The sequence below is a fragment of the Pantherophis guttatus genome, chromosome 1 (assembly GCF_059756535.1).
Source record: "Pantherophis guttatus breed Tessera chromosome 1, ASM5975653v1, whole genome shotgun sequence".
NCBI classification, from domain to species: Eukaryota; Metazoa; Chordata; class Lepidosauria; order Squamata; family Colubridae; genus Pantherophis; species Pantherophis guttatus.
The window spans coordinates 232,845,983-232,867,184 of record NC_142063.1 but is presented as its reverse complement, the minus strand read 5'-3'; the positions used below and the strand labels follow the sequence as shown (position 1 = coordinate 232,867,184).

The window sequence follows — 21,202 nt, the reverse complement described above, 5'->3', positions numbered from 1 at the left end:
AATTATGACTAAGTCTACTGTGAAACGTGACTACTGTACTCAAGACTGTTTTTTTGGGAGCTTTGCCTGTGCTACAGCCTGACCTCTTGCAACCAATATGAAGAATTAGATCCTGATTTATGGTTTTATGAGCAAGAATAACTGTTGAGTGGTTTTCTTGATTTATGACTGCTGCTTGCTTTCCACTAGATTCCACTTAGACTATGAAAGCCAATCTAGGAATAAAGATGCTTTTTCTTTCTAGAAAGGTTCTTATATACCAACCTCTACACATTATTTTCAACAAGGAAATAAGTAATTATATATTTTTATTAAAGAGAGGTAGGCAACCTGTGGTAGTTCAGATGTTGCTGTATTGACCAATTCCAGGATAGTCTGTCATATGTTCAATGATGAAGTATGCTAAGACCTCTGTCAGAGATATCTGGAAAGCTGAAATTCACTTACTTTTCATATAAATAAGGCACTTCCAGCTTTATTTCTTCCTATATTTGGTGTTAAACAACATAGCATCTACTGGTAAAACTGTGTATACTGCAGTTCTAATGTGAGCTCAAATCAAGGTTTAAGTTTGTAACCTGAGATCTCACTGCATTTTCCTCTGCTAAAACTAAGGGTGAAAATGGAAAGTAAAATAACACCCCAAATCTTTCTGCATCCAAACAACCACCTGAAATGATGCTCTGGATCTTTCAGTCCTATTTCCACTCTTAAAATTCCCCTCCAAAAACACTCCAATGCCCCCCTCAGTCATCATCATCTTTTTGGTGACATGGTTACAGACTTTCCAGACCTTTGGAGGAACAAGTTGTAGCCATCAATCTTGGGGAAATTGTTCGATCTTGTTCTAAGTGTTGATTGTAAACCTATCAATTGTGCTTACAATTTACTCTCTAAATCAGGGGTGTCAAACTCACATCATCATCAGAGGTGTCATGTGATGTATTGGGACTTTCTTTCCTTTCACTAAACAGGGCACGGACCGGGAGTTTGACAGCCCTGCTCTAAATTAATAATCAAAATCTTACCATTTTTCCTATACATAATTCAGCCACCACATTAGTGGGACTTATTCCACAGAAAGCATTGTGATATTTCTAGATTAGCGTGTTATTCTAATATTTTAGACTTAAATTACTTTGGGAAGTTTTTCTCACCTGGACATCAATAATTAATCATTTTCCGAACTGCATCATAGCACTTCCATTTGTCTGGGATATAGAATGGTTCAAAGATGTGAGGAAATGGGGTGTCATAACCACATACTCTTGTAATAGGAGCTTCTAGATTCAAGAAACATTCCTCCTGTTAAAATAAAACAGTAAGAAAATGAGTGAAGTCTATAAGATCATTCTTCACAGTTTAATACTTACTAAAACATACCACATTGACATTCCTGAAATTCAAGATCTAACCCTAGGAGAAAATTAAATCTTAATGGAAAATCCATTGAAGTTATCTAAAAACAGAACATGCATATGGAAAGCAATATATATAGAGAGAGAGATTATTAAAAACAAACAGAACGATAGTAGCTGATGTGTTTTCTAAGGACATATGAAAAAAGTTTTGCTAAAGACAAACTGCTCAACAGCAGCAAATATTTTTTTCCTAGAAGTACAATTTCACATTCTTCATTTGATCTATACCATATTGAATTTTATTTGGAAAACAGAAATAAATTACCAGTCATGAAACAAATTTTAGGAATAGTTTACATTGCTTACGTGACATATATACAATAAATCAAATAATATATGAGAAGCCAATGTGAAATCTGCACAGATTATAGAGAACAGAACTTCAGGTAGTGGAAGCAAAGGAGTGAAAATGCAGTTGTACAAGTAATTTTCAATTATAGGATGCTCAATTTCATCTAAATGCATGCACTAAAGATTGATTTATTATTCTACTAATTTGCTAATTCAAAATGAGTTTGAACAGAAGATGTTAAATCTTGTTCTAATTATGAATATGTCTCGTTTTTCTACTACCCGAGTTAAACAATTGCCTTGATTAAAATTCACATGTGGAATATCCAGGATCTCATCTCAAATTGCCCTGTGCATTTCTGTCTCTGATAGCTAAACTAGTTTATAGATGTCATCATTAAGATGGGAAACTGACCTAATGTCTCTGGATAAATGAAGGGATATAAATTAAATATGTTCATAAAATTATTTGTTTTCTTTTGTTTTTTCCTTCAATAAACAGAAACAAGTGCTTAAAATCTAAATCTTATTATTTAAACCTAATTCTTTTTTGAGCATCATAAATGTACTATCAAATTCAACAATCCATTTTTTTCCTAGTTCATATAAGAAATACTCAAATTTAATTTCAATACTTTCATAATGTTGTATGTCTTTTCATTAGTTCAGATCAATATGAATTTCTGCAGAATCTTAACATTAACTAAACTGTAGAGTTATACTCATTTTATGGTTAGGTACCTTACAAATTATTCTGATGTGCTTATTATCAAACAATTGTAAGTATATAGAATAAGCGCAGAAACAGCAGGTTATACTCCCAGAAAACACCAATATTTTTATTATAGTATCTATTTTCTCTCTGTGAATGTATTAGAGGTGGGCAAACCGCTCCAGGGCTGAAATGTTCCAGTCCCAAACATTTGTTTGATCTTGGACATCTATGCTAAGGTAAAATTCCTAAAGAAGTTCTGGAAGACTACCAGAAGCTCTTTCAACTTTGAAATGAGGCTTTCCTTATGAGAATTTTCAAGTCAGATTTCTTTTTAAGATTGGGTCAGGTACTGTGGAACACTATCAATAAGGACAGAAGATACATTGGCAAAAGATGCAATGGGGTCAGGATATTTTAACTATGTGTTATAGATGTTTAAGTGCTTTGATGGTCTCGGTCTCTGTGAACGTAGATAAATATGTCTAATGCCTACATTTTAGGAGAGCATTTCATTTCGGAGATCAGAGAAATGTAGAATAAGAAGAAGACTAAGACCCACACAAATCTGACTTGCTAATCATTTAAATCTCATGTCAAATCTTTATTCACACATGCGTTTGATGTGTGCGCTGGTTTGTCACATGGCTACCATATGTTTATTTATGATCCAAGACTAATCATTAAAGTGGCATACACAAATGTTGTGAATAAAAGAATCAAAGTTTTTTTTAACTATTTGTTTTTCAGTTTGGAAGGGAAATGCATTTATAACATTAGTTGCTCATCTTCTAACCAACTCTGGGCAGTTCCCAATCAAGAGTTAAAACAACATCTAAAATCATATTAAAATTACAAATGTAAAAAGATTAAAGCATTAAAAACAACAAAAATGTAATTCTGACTTTCTTTCAGGAGCTTAATGCAACAGAGGGTTCCTGCCTCTCATTTAATCCCTCAAACACTATCCCTGGAAAATAGCTTGGGTTCCAAGAGAGCCTCTGGGGCAAAGCTACTCAGGGAACATCTTAGCTCATAGATTTGAGCTGGGTCTCTGTATATTAATTGCAGTGCAATTTTTCAATTTCCTTTTTAGTTTTATTTAACCTTTTGTTAATTACTTATCCACTAATCATGAGAAAATAGTGAGGTGTTTTTTTTAAAAAAGTATCATATTAGCATTTAGCATGTACAATGCTAAATTATATTTCAATAGTGAAGCAGAACAAATAGTGTATACTGCCCCTCTCCTTATAGCACTGATAAATCTTGTCCTGTTTCCTACATAAAACTATACATGTGTAGCAAATACAGAGCTGGCATAAATTCGAAGCCAGTCCTACCCAATTATATATCTTTGAAAGTTTGTTTAAAAGTTATGGCAAACTTCTAACTAAAAAATTATTATCTAAGTGTCCTTATGGGATTATATATCTTTGAAATTGAAATTCATTAAAAAGTTATGACAAACTTCGAACTAAAAATTATGTAAGTGTCTCAATGTAATCATGTTAAGAATGTGTTACATTACATTACATTACTGAGAAACAATTACATTAATGTTTCTCAGGCTAACTGTAGATCTGTTAAATAGTCATCTCATAATTAATTTGTTTTCTTTGAGAAACTGCAAGCATAGAGGATTCAAAAATAATCAGCAAGAACAGAGTTATCTGATCATACAGTCCTACAAACAGAATACTCAACCTTGGAAGGATCACCTATGCAGAATCAGCAGGAATGAGTCTGCAAATTAGTTTCACATTATAGGAAGATCACTTGATTCAAATAAGGCAAACCTTGTATTCTGTTTTATACCTACTGAAAAATGAATTTCTTTCAAATCAAAACCTTTTAGACTTACCATTAACATATCTATTTCAAAAACAGATTTAAGACTTTCATGGTTATTTTTTTACCAATCAATGCAAGTATAATGTTATATGCTATTTATTAGCTTCTTTTTAAATTTCTGAATACAATCAACGCATATAAAACACTACTTTTGGTTCTGGAATTGTAATCTAAGAAACTCAGCATAAAACCGCAGTCCTGCCGACAAATAGATGATTGGAAATAAAAATATTACTCAAAATTTTAAACCCAGAAAAAAGTAAAAGCATAAAAAAGCAAACGCATAAAAAAGCCTGAATTGTTGTCTGCCTGAGAGATTGCAGTGCATACATGTATACAAGAACTTTCAGACAGCTGTTTCCAAAACTATTTAGTATTTTGGCAGTAAATTCTCCAGCATTTGTTCTGCTAGTACCAAACATGTTTGAAACCTCGAATAGTACCAAAGATAGCATCTAATTTACAATGATCCAGCTAGGAGAACCACAACAATTTTCTGATTCCAATCGAGCTTCTTCAAAAATGTCAATCTTAGAAATGAGACCTCTTCTCAAAGTCAGACCTCCACTTAGAACAAAGAAGGCTAAATGAAATAATATTGTAAATATGATCCCTTTGTATTGCGGGGTTTCAAATAACTCTCCCTCAGCCTGATTCACAACACAGGTGCTGTGAAGAAAGCAGGAGGAAGGAATATTAGACACATTCACCATTTCTGAGTTATTTATAAATTTAATAAAGTTGGGATAACACAAAACAAACTGAATTAAATGAAATACTCCTCAGTATTTCAGATATTTCAGAGCATAGGCTGGTTCCTAAACATGCCCACTCATGAATAAAAAGATTTCCTTTGGAAGAGTTTTGCAGGAAACACAGGGGGAAAGGACAGATCAGTCTAAATTGTCTCTGCAAATTTCATTGGTAGGTTTTCTTATAAATAGAAATCAACTTATGTGATGCCTGTGTCCAACACTTATAAGGAGGAGTAACACTTATAAGGAAAAGCTTATAAAGCTTTTCATGCCATTGCACAATATGGGTAGAGAGTATGAAACCTAAAACAATTAAGGCTTAAAGGTCAAGAGTGAATTTGTATTGTATGAGGCCACAAAGAGCCTAGTATAATTCCAACAAAATCCTATGCTAACAGATATGCTATTTCTGCTTATCTGCTTTTCTCATATAACATCATTGTAACCATTGCAGGACAAATTAGCCAGCTGAAAACTGGCTATATATTTTACAAACTAAACACAGACTTACAGTGAAACGTCAATAGAAGAGTACAGTTTACAGGCACACTGCAAAAGGCTTGTCAGTTTAAACTGCAGACAGTGGCATAAATATTTGACATTTTTTTCCAAATGCATTTTAAACCCAAGTGCACTTAAAAGAAAGGTACTTTTTTCTATATATTACACACACACAGCATTCTAACATGCACATTTTAAAAATGAAACGTGATACTAGCCTCTTTTTAATAATACACCATTCAGTGCTAGCCACCCAAGGGGCCTTCCAGGAATGAAATGCAGAAACTTGGGCTTTTAGATAGCTCCTTTGTGTGACAATACCGAACAGGAAAAGTTTGGTTGCATGTGGATGAGCAGCCAAACTTTACATATTTAGGATTCATACATTTTAGCTTTCCAATAAAAGCATGGAGCTTTCAAATTATTTTCTTTTTTTCAAGTTCACCATCTGAGTTGTCCTTGGATTATCATATACGCAAGCTGTTTCTTGTATTCTATTTGGACTGCACTCAAACTATTTTAGCTTTCCTGATCTAATAAATTATAATTCTTCCCATTTGAATTAAGGTGAACAATTAAAATAAAATGAAAACTTTAAAATGGTTTACTTATACTATTCAAGTACATTTTTATTGCTTTCAGTAAATTTTTAAATTCCTCATTCCATAATGACATGCATTCAGATTTTTTGTTTTGCTTAATTTTTTTCTTTAGCATATCCTACATTTATTTTTCTAGAAGAGATATTTTTAAATATGTACAATTTTATATATGCGTTAATTGTCTGAGTTCATTTGTAAAACTGTCGCAATTTCTTAAGATGAGAAAAATACAGATGATGTAAAATTAAATATGTATCAATAAAGGAGAATTAAATATGTATTTGTGTTTAATGAGCCTAGGGAGACAAATCTATATTCTCTCCATAGGTGAATATTCCATTTCATATACGTAATTATAGAATAGCAATTTCAACTGATAATATATATTGAATCTTTGGTAAAACGGTGAACAGTTTCCGCTCAAATGTATGAATTTCAAAATGTAGAATAACATTTCGCTGTGCTAGTTTCCAGAAGCAGAAAAAAAATGCTTAAAGAAAAAGTGATAATCCCTTTAGGAATTATTTATATCTATAACGTTTATTACAAAACACTTGATTTAATACACTTAATTCTTAGCACATGTTATTTAAATTTGAAGATGGTTTAAATTTTAATAAATATTTGATATTGTCTTACTGTTATAATTTGAAACTGTGATAATAGTTGACTGCACATGAAAAAAAAATTTATCCTTCTTATATTCCAAACGTAGCGTAAATCTATCCTTAACGGTGAGATTATTTTTAAAAGAATGCAATGGGGGAATAAGAAAGGAAAAAGAAAAACATCTGTGCTTATACAGCTAGCACCGAATTACGAACCCTTCCAGGACTAAGGATTCCCTTTTTATTAACATGAGGTGAAAAGTAAAATCCTACACTAAATGTGTTTCCTACTACAGATTCAGACAAACCAAATAGGGTAACAGGAATACTGTAAATACAAAATAATTTCTGAAATCCTCTGGGCACATCGTTTCAGGTTTGATGCATTTAATTCACAGTCAAATATACCGGAAATACCCCATTAGGGCTTAAAAACATGACAACCTCAAATTGTAGCAGATTGTAATTCTTTTCATGAAGACAATATCTGATTGCTGCAGATACTTTAGAAGCTAGGTTAGTGGCAGTTTGTACTGGGTAAGAACAAGTACAAAAATAACACACGGTTTGTTCAGCTAGCAATGATCAATAATACTGTTCTATTTGCATCTATAGAATCATCAAACACTATTTTAGATGGTTTAGTTTATGGTAATTAGTGAAACAGCACTGGTATTAATGCAATGACCTTCAAAAGGATCTATAAATAGTAAAGCCTTACTTTACTATTAATTAAAGGCCTGGGACATTACATATACAAAAAGTGTAAGTAAAGGAGAAAAAACACTGAAAAATCTCTTTAGAACATATTGAAGTATTAGCCTACATATGAACTTAAAACCATATTTATTTAGACTTAATTTATATTGTCATTAATTGGTTTTCTCCACTTAGCTTCTTCCCCACTTCACTTCTTTTGAACTGTACTATACAGCAACCAGTAATATCAGTAAGCTACATTGGCAAAAATGATCTTTAATAAGAAAACTTACCCTTTTCAAATGTACTTTCTTAAAATGTATAGAACTGATTTTAAGAACTTGATTTTTAAACTGTTTACAAATACCAACTATGAAAAATGTTTGAAAATCTTAAGTACAAATTTGAACCAATATAAAAAAAGTTTGTTATTTACCATAAAACTAATGCAAGCATACAGCATAGCCAAGGGCAGTATAAGATGATTTAATATTAACTAAACAGAAACTCATAACAAAGGAAAAGTCTAGACTGTATTTTTTAAAAAATGTGTTTAAAGAATACAACATGCTTCAGTGCAAAAGCAAATTTAATTTAATAGCTATTAATGTTTTCAAAGTCAAAATGTAGATTCTTACTCTCACTAAAATGAATCTAAGTGTTGAATTTAAATTATCTGGCAAAGCCATCGGTTCCTGTGTGTGTGTGTGTGTGTGTGTGTGTGTGTGTGTGTGTGTGTAATGTTTAGAGCCTGGCTTCATAAAGATGCTTTGCACATGTGTCCTAATGTATCACATAAACTACTACCGTGTTTCCCCAAAAATAAGACCCTGTCTTATATTTTTTGAAACCCTGAAATAAGCACTTGGCCTTATTGCCATGCGCTCAAAAGCCCGATTGGTCTTATTATCAGGGGATGTCTAATTTTGGGGGAAACAAGGTAAATTGGTGGAGAAGAAGGATTTCATTTCTGTAAAACTTCTAACAAAGTTCTCCGTGACAAAGGTAGAATTTGCATCTACTGCTTGTTAGGATGGGACCATTTCAATACATTTAAAATTCTTATTAAATCTGCAGTTAAGGTTAAAGTCAGAGCAATTATTAAACAAAGGTACTACTTCCATATAAATAGATATGCCTATTACTACTGATTATTATTACCAGCATATTTGCTTTACTAAGCATTAGGATATTGATGCAAAATTGTTATATTTCTAGTAATATAGAACCTATACTAATAGCTTCAAATTACTGATTCAGTTATTTGTAACATTGCAGGAACTTAAATAATTCAGCAAGTTGATGAAAATAAGATATAACAATTTAAACTTACAGATTTCCACAAAGTTTAGAATACTATTCTATAACAACTGAGAAGTTTTTTGTTTTTTTTTTAATTTGATTTATATGCCGCCCTTCTCCGGAGACTCAGGGCGGCTTACAATGCGTTAAGCAATAGTCTTCATACTTTTGTATATTTATACAAAGTCAGCTTATTGCCCCCACAATCTGGGTCCTCATTTTACCTACCTTAGAAAGGTTGGAAGGCTGAGTCAACCTATCATAGTCATTCTCCTTCAGTCCCCATTAGCAAAATGTAGTATTAATTTAGCTTTCAATAAGTACAGGTAAAATGGAATGTTAACTTTTAGATTTTTATTTTTGCTTAATTAATTAATTAACAACTTACCTTTTAATAAAGTTAAAAGAGCAGTTATCTTAAAACACAGCAGACAAGAATATAAAATACTATATTTAATATACTAATATACTTAGTATATATCAGTTTTAAAAATCAAATCCAATAAAATGCATATTTTCAAAAAAATAATCTTGGAAGCTGTTGCTATTTTTATCATGCTTTCATACTTTGGGGAAAATGTAATTTCATTTTTGAATGAAAAATATCATATTTTTTAATGTGTGAAATAATTCAATTCCCAGGATGTTCTAAAATATTGTATGTTTCACAAATTATTTCCTCTCAACACTCTGATTACAGGCTTATGCAGTTCAAATATAGTTGGATTTTTGCAAGTTTTATGCAAAACATTTCTAGCTATGAACAGTTAATGTCAGCTTGCCAGGAATCACAGGTGTATAGTATCAGTTCAAAAGTGTATCACTAACAGAATAACAGAGTTGGTAGGGTGTAGAAGAAATGGCCAAAACACTGTTTAAATGTCTAAAAACGAAATAAGTGACACACTGGTTTCTAACAATATAGAACCTACACTAACAGCTTTAAATTACTATTTCAGTTATTTGTAACACTGCAGGAACTTAAATATTTCAGCAAATTGGTGAAAATAAGATGTAACAATTTAAACTTATACATTTCCACAAAGTTTAGAATACTATTCTATAACAACTGAGCAGCTATATAAAATCACATTTTAAAAAACAGTATAGACTAGCTCCGGTGAATAGTTTAGAGTTAACAAAAGCTTTGTAACAGTCCGTATGATTTGGTTCTTCACACTATAAACCTATATATTTCAAACCACTTGAAGATCTTAAATCTACTAGGATTACAGCTCTAAGAGATTAATTGAAGTAAAAGATCATTATTCACATTTTACTCATTCCTTTTATTGGCCTAAAAACAATGTATCTTTTCCATTAACTAAACATTACTGAAGCTTTCCATAGTCAGATATGCTTTTGAATTCTTTGAAAGCTCTCTTTAAAGAAGAAAAGTACTCTTTTTTTCTTTTAAAAATCAACTACTTTTATATAATGAGTATGTACAATATTTAAATCTTTGTCATTTGGCAAATATTACCATTAATATGAATATTAACTAACATTTCCAAGCTTTTATTCTAGCTGAAATAAATTTAGTTTCCTTCCTTTACTCACTCCTCCAACCCTAATAAATCTGTATTTTTTTGTATATATGTTTGTATATTTGTTCCCAACAGCAAACTTTTCCCTACAAATAAAAATTTTGTTACCAAATGTTACAGCTAACTGTTTACATGTAATAAACTAATAGGGTTAACTTTCCAAACTGATAATGTAATAATGTTTAAATTAGAGGTAATGTGATGGTAATAAAAATAGTAAATAAAGCCATACCTACAACTAGTCTGAAATCAACAAAAATGACTTTTAAAAATTGAAATTCAAGCTGACACATCAGGGCAGAGATCACCTTGAAGTTAAATTATCAATAGGTTCATGCATTTATTCAAAATGTCATTATTATTACACTGAATTGTATCTTTCAACAATTATCTTCCATTGGAAATAGTTAAGTTCCCTCCAATTCCTTTTTAGAATGATGCTGTGAAAGGAATACTAAAAGATAATTAAAGAAATGGCTGAAGATATTTGAGTGAGTGGAAATTTCTTACAAGTTTGAATGCACTCATATATATCATTTTATTTGAGAGATTTAGAGATGAACACTTTATCAGAAATCAGCTGGCCTGCCCTCTCTGGCATACAGATATCTCTAAATGTTGAGGGGAAAAGGGCTGAAAAATGGAAAGACTATACAGGTTTAAAAGATTGTAGACCAGTGGTCTACATAAAATAAGGAAAATCCATAAGGGAAAAAAAGAGGTTAAAATTGTTCTCGCTGACAGTCGTATGTTTATTTAATTAGTTATCCCATTTCAAGACTGCCCAACTCCTTCGATGGCTTACAAATAATGTTATTTGTAAGTATTTCTAAATACAAAGTAAGTATTTAACTACCACCACTGACAGAATGAGTAGATGACTAGGTAATCGCATCAAATATTCAGAAGATAGTCCTCAATGGAACAAATCTACATGGAGGGAAGCATGCAGTGGGGTGCCTCTAGGTTTGGTCTCTTCAATATCTTCATAAATGATCTACATGAAACAGAAGGGGAACTCATCAAATTTGCAGATAACACCAAACTGAGGGGAATAGCCAATACTTTAGAAGACAGGCTCAAGATTCAGAAGGATCTCTATAGATTTACAAATTGGTTCCTATCCAACAAGATATATTTCAATGGTGGAAAAAGGAAGGTTCTGAACTTAGGAAAAAAAAAAACAAAAATGCACAAGTATAGAATAGGTGGCTGGCTCAACAGTAGAAACTGTGAGAGGGCTCTAGGTGTCCTAGTGGACTACCACTTAAGCATGAGCCAGTAGTGTGCTGCAGTTGCCAATGCAGTCCTGGGCTGTATCAATAGAGGGATAGTGTCAAGACAACAAGAAGACCACACAACATACTTTGTAAAACGATCAGAGTTGCCAAGCAGTAGATCTAACAACAATTCTCTTCCCAATTAATCCATACTAATCAAGGAGAGAACCAACCTAGAACTAAGGAGAAATTTCCTGACAGTTAGAATAATTAATCAGTAGAACAACTTGACTCCACAAGTTGTGGGTGCTTCAATACTAGAGGCTTTTAAGACAAGATTGGACAACCATTTATCTGAATGATATAGGGCTTCCTGCTTGAGCATGAGGTTGGACTAGAAGACCTCCAAGGTTCCTTTCAACTCTGTTATTCTGTTCTTTTTTTAATTAGGAGGGGGTTACCCAAACAAGGCAAACAGCCAAAAACCCAACACAATAAGGGAAAAGAGTGATTTTCCTTCACTACCATTACAATGTAGACTCAAAGCTGAGCTCACACCCATCCTTAATCAAATTAACTTCTAGTCTTTCTCTGCTTGTCTGACTGGTTTTCCAAGAACTTAAATGCTAATTTGGGAAAAGAATCTTATCATTATCTACAAGTTTAGCCCATAAGCCTAGATTCTTGCATGCACATAATAAATGTAACTTATTATTACTGAGCACTTTAATACTGGCTGCTTATCTATAATGAAACATGAAGATTTGGAAACTAGTGCATCTCAAATTTCATGCTTTAAACTCTGTGTCATTCAAACTGTATAATTAACAATCAATATGTCAGTCCTATCTGCATTCAACTGCTTCAGGCTTTAATTTTCTCCACATAAAAGAGAACTCCACATAAAAAGAAATCAAGAACTGTGGCTGACATCTAGCACCTGTGAATGTTGTGTGAACGCATGAATATTTATTAGCTAATATTTCTTGCTCTACTGCACAAGCATACAAGATACATGCAAGCATGCATCATATCTGTACCAAGTTAACTTTTTTTACAGCATGGTAATTTCAGCCTTTGTTATAGGTTGTAGAAGCATGATAAGTATGAACCATCTAATCAATATGGAAAGAATTGTGACAAAGCAAGAGAAAAATGTCTCAGCCAATAAGAAAATGTTAAGTCACATGCAATTTCACAAATATAATGAGATCCCACTGCTTAAATTCATGCAGTGCGCTCAAAACTAAAACATGACACCAAAGTATCAGACAAAATTGTTTCCCTTTTTCGTATTACTTAAGAACAAAACAATTAGAAGACAAATAAAACATAATTCTCGTTTCAAACAACTACAACCTTGAACAAAAACTTCTTCCATTAATTATATTGTCAGAAAAGATAAAACAGAAAAGACTATAAATTTACCTCAATGCTTATATCATTTAACCTAGGAGTAGTTAGTCATTTTGAAATAAAGATAAAATGGACAGTGTCTTTGGTCAGACAAGAATCACATTGATTATATGGTGATATTCAGCACAAACATGTATATAAAATGCAAAACAATATCCATATGGTAAACTACAAGAATTGTAATTTAGTTTCATCCTTCAAAATAAGGATGCCTTATTTCTTCCTCACACTCTGGACAACATAATGATATGAAAATGTGTAATTTATTTTAACTGGACTTGAAATAAGTTTTATTAATTCCATGTGCAAAAAAAGAAAAGAAAAAGAAAGAACAGCTTCAATTTCAGAGACTTTCTGGCTTTCTTATTACACATTTCATCCAGAAAAATGGTTTTTATAACTGTTTTTCTTTTATATTCATGACACAACATGTCTAACACTGAAACCTTACTTTCACAGTCAAGTAAATAAATATATGTTAGAAATTAATAAGATCAGTTTTTCTGCCTGCCTAAAGCAACATTCCTCTGTGAATACACTTCATAAATTGCACATCTAATATATCTTATTTTTATATACTGTATGAAAAGTGACAATGATTTATCTACAGGAGAGAGGAGAAACTATAAGATGAAACAAATAAAATTTGAAACAGGAAACACAATTTCCTAAACTCTTATGATTTAAGACTTTGTAAATCTTTTAATTTTTTAAAAAAGATGCTTCATAATGTATAGCCATACATTCCAGGGAGCTCTTTATCCAGACTTCCATAGCAACTTTCAGAACTGCTCTCAGCTGTCTTTAGAGATTTGAACACGAATGGCCACTCCATTTTGCATTTTTTTCAGCAAAGCACTTATCTTTTAAGGATTATTATAAACACTCTGTTCTGCTTTTTTTTTTTTTTTTTTTATCAAAACATCTTGTCTAAAGGATTTCCAAAAAAACTACTCTGAACTTGACACCAAGAAACAAACAAGACAAGTGGATATTTTTCCTGGTATTCTACCTCTTGACCATTTGACATAAGTGGGGGGAAAAAAACACCCTTGCAGAGCTGGTATTGTTCCTGGCCCTTATTGGGCCAAGGCAGGGAGTAAAGTATCATGGTTCCCAGAAACTCCTGGACCACATGATTCCTAACCTCACTGTGGCCTGGGAAAGGAAATCTGCAGGACTTCTGCCACTGCATTTGGTAGAGCCCCCTCCCCCCCCCAGACATTTTTCACAGAACAGCATATCTACAGTTTTCAATGGTTTTCTACCACTACCACAGAATGCTATAAAGAACAGATGTAGTAAATTTAGGATTGTAACCTAAACCTTATAAACACTTTGAAGCCAAGCGCACAGTAAGTTCTCAATAACTTTGTTTCATAATTATTAGAGCAGAACAGTGTTTTTTTCTATAGGATGAAGTGATCTTGAAAAGCAATCATGACCGATATAATCATTCAGTTAAAAAAAGTAGCAAAAATAACTTTGAAAGATCACACTGTTCAGATTTTAAAAATACAATGTCACAAGTAAAACGAAATACAAGATGATTTAGAGATAATTTCAATACACTAAGCTTTTCTCTGTCACTTTTTGAGGAAGTTCTCCAATTTCTCTATTTGCCAACATTGTTGGATACAGAATGACATTGAAAGATTAATCCCCATCTTCCAAATACAAGTTGTGTAGCAACCACTTACAAATATCTATCTATTTATTTAGTTAATTTATATAACTACCCATCTCACAGAAATGACTGCAGGTGGTGTGCCAAGATATTTTAAAAAATTAAAAACAATAGCTCATGACACCCAAGGTAAATGATATTTTCTAGTCCTAAAATCCCAGCTAAAACAGAGCTTGCCAGGCCTTCAGAGTGTTATGAAAGGCTAATAAGAGTCAGGGCAGGATTAGCCATTAGTCTTCTCTATTTTTACTTTTAAGATCTATGATGTTTGCATGTAAGTTTATACAAATAATACATAATTTATATTATGATATAAAAGTTAGTTTACAGTTAAATGATAAAGTCTTTCAGTCTATGCTACACTGAACAAAAGACAAACTATTATTTGGCTTTCTCAATTATTCAGTATACAGCAGCACAGTGTTACTCAGTCTCTTGTAAAACCAACTTGAGCATCTGCCATTGCTCTTTCCATGTATGACTGTAATTTGCACTGGATGATCTTAAGCATTACAAGTAGTCCTCAATTTACAACAGTTCATTAAGTGACCATTCAAAGTTACCACAGCACTGACCTTTGTTGTGTCCCAGGGTCATGTGATCCCCTTTTGCGACCTTCTGACAATCAAAATCAATGGGGAAGCGAGATTCACTTAACAGCCAGGTTACCAACTTTATCAACTGCCGTGATTCACTTACACAACTGTCACAAGAAAACTCGTAAAATGGGGCAAAATTCACTTAGCAAATGTCTGAGTGAACAACAGAAATTTTGGGGTCAATTGTGATCATAAGTCGAGGCCTACCTGTATTTTGCTACAATGCGATATGAAAGTACTGTGCAATAGTTTGCACATTCTGTTAAGCCTCCTTTCTTTGGCATTAGTATATAAACTGATCACTTTCAAAAGCCACAGATTTGCTGGTTAGAACCTTGACTGGTTTTTCTCCTGCTGCTTCCCTTTACTCCATAGATATTCCATCAATTCCTGTAGCTTTCCAACTTGCCAATAACTATCATGATCTACTTTTAAGTTCTAGTAACAAGAATGCTTGTAAGGAAATATTTTGGATAAGAAGGTATCTTGGATGTTGCCATTTTCACCATGCAGCATTTCACTATACTCCTTCCATCTTTTGCTTTTGAATCAGTTACAATGTGTTCCATCAATAACCACCCGCAAAGTCACACTGATAATGTTTGTTCATTGACTGCATTCAACCCAATATTACTATTTTCCTCTTCACCATGGGAGCAACACTATCTATTGTTTATCTCCTAAACAGTCAACAATATTAATTTCTAATAGTGTCTAACACCAGTACAATTCAATCTGCTGATACTGATACAATACTGTATGTAGTTGATTTATTTCATCTTTCACTCTGCTGAGCTTTCCTGTGCTCATGCTTCCTACACTCTGTGTTCCTGCTGTGATTCTAACTTTGCAGCTTGGATTTTCATTTCCAGCATGGCAATATTAGCAGCTATATGCCAAAGATATTTAATCAAGTCATATCATAAATGCCACTGATACTGTGGGAAGATCCTCAACTCTACCTCAGTAGCATGTTGAGTGCTATTCAACCAAAGAATCCCATCATCTGACACTACGTCATTGATCACTTTATCTTGTCTACCCATGTGGGTTTTGCTGCTTTATCCCATGCACTATAAAATGATGTCTTTAGCCTTGTCATTCAAATGTTCATCTGCTTCCAGTTTAGTTATATATCACTGCTGCCTGATACAGGCACTGCTTGCTTTATCTGGGTAGCTGAGATTACTTCCATGTCTTGGCTGAATCTATGGGGAGTATTTACTCTTAATATACTGGCTTTCTTCATTCTTTCTTCCAGGAATATCTTCATTTCATCAAAATGAAGCAACGTTGTAGATCTTGGGGATGAAATATCATTTCCCTCCCCATAAATATGTATCTTTACACATATTCTTTTCACTTGTGAAAATCCCACTCAATAACCAAATTGAGGTTCTTCTGAAAAGAGCTCAACAAATTTAGTACGTCAGGAATTACCTGCACCGTGGAGCTAATTTCTGATGCAAAACCTCCAGTAACAGGGGCTTCATGAGTGATGAGCAATCGTCCAGTCTTTGCCACTGACTAAAAAAAGAGGGGAGGAAAGAAAGACTTTTAAGATTTATTTATAAAGACACTTTCTATAACTAAAAAGTGGCCTAATACAGGTAATCCTTCAGTTATGAAAGTTCACTTACCAACTGTTCAAAGTTATGACATAACCCCTAGGTACTTATAATGCAGTCCTGAAGTTACAAATGCTGCAGCACCACGGCAGTCATTCACACATACGAACGACTGCAGAGACATTGCAATGTTTGCCCTGCTTATTCCCCGCCACCGGCTGGGTCTCCACAGGAACTGGGCCTGTGGAGACTCACTTACCTTGCGACAATCTAGCAAGCTGTCTGTTCCTTTGCTACTTCGGTGCATTCACAGAGAACAGAAGCCTAAAGTAGTGCGAGGTCACGCAAGATCAGTAGCACAAGATCTCACGCTGCTGATCTCACACTACAGTTTTTAGACCTCTTTTCTCTACAAACCAAGGCCTGCATGAAATCCATGGCAAAAGGCTTTGCAAACGGAGAGGCCTTCCCTCCGTTTGCAAAGCCTTTTGCCATAAATCTGGTACAGGCCTCAGTTCGCAGAGAACAAAGTACTGTAGTGCGAGATCATGCAAGGTCAGTAGCACGATATCATAGCCCCCCAAAAGCTTCCAGTCTTGGCACGAAAAGTGTTTGCAAGCCAATGGGAGGCGATTTCGCAGCCCCAAAATCTCATTGGCTTGCAAACGCTTTTCGCGCTGAGACTGCAAGCAGGCAAAGAAACCGCAGCAGAGAGGCTGGAGAGGAGACAGCTCACTAGATCTTCACAAGGTAAGTGACCCGGTGAGGCAGGATGGAGGGAGCAATTGTGGGGATCCCAGGGGAGGGAGCATAAAGTATCTCAGTGGGTCGGGGGAGGCCTTGGGTGGTCTGAAGCAGGTGGCCTGTTCCATCGCTCAGGGTTCCTTCCCCACCCTGAGATACCTCATTTGCACTTAATGACCTGAGCATTCGGTTAGCGAATGTGTGAGCAAAAGCATGGAATGATCACATTCATTTCATGTGATTCACACCAATGAATCCTCAGGTTACGAATGTAATTGGTAGGCTCCATTACATTTGTAACTCGAGGATTACCTGTATTGCCTCTTAAAGACACACATAAGTTATCTTGAAATCCTGGCAATCCATGTTGATGACAGTAACTACAGAAAGCATTTGGGTTGGAAACAAATTGTTTAACAAGCTATGAAACAAGTTATAGCTACTCTATTAATATATTGAGATAAATAAGATATTATTTAATAACTATTCAATGTTTCAGAAGCAATGCGTGCAACATTTTTTGAGTTCTGTGTTATGTTGTTTATATTTTGAAAATACTAATGCATTAAAAAACTTTCTAATGCCAAATAAAAGATAAGAAAAATTAGAATATTAATATATATCAAATACTTTTAGACTATGAAAACTCATGCTTACGTTATATACTACTTATATAAAGAACTTGATCAACACAATTTGCCCAATGCTAATATTTATTTTCACATCATAATCAAATATTATTTTTAAAGTGCTCTAAAGCTCTTAAAACTAAAGCCCAAAGGCTCTATAATATTTACTTTAAAAAAAAAAAAAAAAAAGCAATTTTCCATGGCAATGTACAACAAACTAAACCACATAAAACATTGAAACAGTACGAATATATAGTACAAGACAATAAAACAATAAAAATAACAGCCAAAATGAATATTTCTAGACAACAGTGTGTTAAAAATCAACACAATGATTTAAATGCTTACAGGGGGGGGGGGGAAGCTTTTGTCAGTAAAGGGCATTTCAGAAGCTGGCAGATGCTACAGGAAAAGTCCATTCTCTGATAGCTGCTTGCCTCATCTCAGCATAAGTAACCCCCCCCCTCCCACCGAGAAGGTGAAGATTATGTTAGATTGCAGAGAAGAACACACTGTCAAATATTATAGTAGTCCTAAGCAGTGAAGGGCTTTATAAATTAATACAACCACCCTAACAAAATCCAGAAATGAAATAGAAGCCAATGAAGAATGTACAAGAATAGAGTAATATATTCACAATATCCAGTTCTAGTTAAGTAATTCATAAGAAGCAGAATCTAAAATTGGCCATGTTTGAACATGTCTCAATGTTTGTTTTAACAAAAAAAGCAACAAAAACACCCAAACGTGTTTTACCTGGCTTTTTACAATGGAATAGATGGGCCTTATCATGTGATTTCCTTATCAGATGTTCAACAACATATAGATGATTCTACTGCTCAAGATTAAGCTAAGCAAATTAATTCTAGTTACTCATTATTGCATTAAGCAATTTTGTGTGCACAAGAACTAAAGTGACACCTTATATCTTTCATTTTAGAAGAGTTCAAATATTCTGAAATAGTTACAACCTTTTCTTCAGATTCATTTGAACATATCAAATTTCTCACTAACCCATACGTATGGCTAGAAATAGCATATCTGGAAGACCGAACATCTCATTTCAACTGACTACAAAATAATAAAGTGTATATTGCAAAGGTAAAGACTCCCTCAAGTCAAATTCAACTCCTGTTGAGTGCATATACAACACATTAATCTTATCTTCAAGTTGGAGCACTGACAAGTTCAAAGCTCTGACTGGCAATAAACTGGCTGGACCAGAAGATAAAAGAATTAGTCTTCTGTTTTATGTTTTATTTGGTAACCTAGTCAGCCAAGCAACTGGTAATTTTCCTCCTGATGAAAGGAATGGATGGAAGTTAGAAGCTATATAGAGCTACCTTCTGGAAAGTTGGGAAACTTAAATTTATTGTTTCACAAAGCAAGATTCAGAATGTGGTAACTACAGATTTTGCTTTTACTAATTTTGCCTTACTCAATATGTCTTGATAGATTTAACAGATTTAAACATATAATTGTCAGAGTGTGGTAACTCCCCAACTTATGGGCAGTTTATGAATGATAAAACATTCTTGTCCTCTAGAGGCAAAATACCTTTCCAAGTCATTAAAAAACAGCATGGAAATTTTGTGTAAGTGGGGAGGGGGAACCTAACCTAGACTTCTTCATAAGGCTCAGTAATTCCTCCATCATACTTTACCTTCGTCACAGACTGGCATTTATAGAGTTTGTTTTAAATCCTCACACAGGTCTCTCAAATTATGTTTATAAAACAGTTTTTTCCCGAACGCCATCACTCTGCTAAACAAATAATTCCCTCAACATTGTCAAACTAGTTACTAAGTCTGCATTATTATTAATCTTCTCATCGTTCCTATCACCCATCTCCTCCCACTTATGACTGTATGACTGTAACCTTGTTGCTGGTATCCTTAAGATTCATATTGACTGTTTCCTAATATGTTTTGATAGCTTATTTGTTCCCTATGACTATCATTAAGTGTTGTACCTTGTGATTCTTGATGAATGTATCTTTTCTTTTATGTACACCGAGAGCATATGCACCAAGACAAATTCCTTGCATGTCCAATCACACTTGGCCAATAAAGAATTCTATTCTATTCTAAAAAAACAAGTCTACATCTATAACTTGTTCAAGGGAGTGAAACAGTATAATTTATTCAATAAAAATGTAAAAATTGTCCCCAAACAAGGTATTAAAATAATTGCTAGAGCAATCTGAGCCTAGTCCTTATGCTGCAATTCTTAACACATTCACTTGAGATTAACTTCCAGTGAACTCTAGAGTTTACTTCTGAAAAGCACAGATAACAGTGGTTTGTCAGAGACTTGAAAAGCACGCCCAAAGAGTTAAATTATATATATGATTTAAATATAGCCAGGAATTAATGGGCAACCAGAACAGAGGTGCAAGTTAATTTGATTAATACTAAATATCAAACCACCCACCCATCCAACAGAATAAGGAATCCCAGCACCCATATTTCCGCAGCGATTATGATTCTAAGTAGTAATGTACACGGAAAGATATTTTAAGGAAAAAAAAATTGCACTTATAATTCATGAATTGGAATATAATCCAATCCTTCGAAGTTCTAGAAATTCTTAGCCCAAAGAAATATGAAAGACAAATATAAAGAGGCAGCCATTCTCTCTGCCCGCAACTTCATTTTAACACTATCTAGGATGAATATAAAGGAAATAGTAGAAGAAATAGAAGAAATCATTAGCTGTCAATTCGGCAATAATATCATGGCTATTCTCTGAGTGAGGCCTCATATTCTTGAGTGATCATTAAGGAAGGCTAATTATTAATATGGATAGTCATTCCTTCTTCATATCCTACTTATTACTGAATAGAGCTAATTATTTGTATGTCATTCTGTAAAAAAAAATAAAAAATCCACTACTGTATAAATTAACTTGGAAGGAGCAGGGTATTTGCTTTTAAAAAATGCCTTTTCCTAAAATTCAAGAATTAAGGAACAGATTAAAAAGAAAAGGTGCTGAGTCATTTAAATATTGTCTCATGCCACAGAGAGCTTTAAAGGCTTTGAACTTGC

The 21,202-nt window shown here is 33.6% G+C and overlaps 1 protein-coding gene across 1 annotated transcript in view; it reads right to left on the bottom strand.

The window, feature by feature from the left end:
- BCKDHB (branched chain keto acid dehydrogenase E1 subunit beta) overlaps nt 1-21,202 on the bottom strand; it is a 47,182-nt gene that overhangs the window by 4,130 nt on the left and 21,850 nt on the right. Inside the window, exons 9-10 of the mRNA XM_034431847.3 lie at nt 16,655-16,741; nt 1,158-1,305 (exon numbers count right to left, since the gene is read on the bottom strand). Of these exons, the coding sequence (XP_034287738.2) occupies nt 1,165-1,305; nt 16,655-16,741 (228 nt within the window). The 3' untranslated portion in view covers nt 1,158-1,164. The remainder of the gene's footprint in view (nt 1-1,157; nt 1,306-16,654; nt 16,742-21,202) is intronic.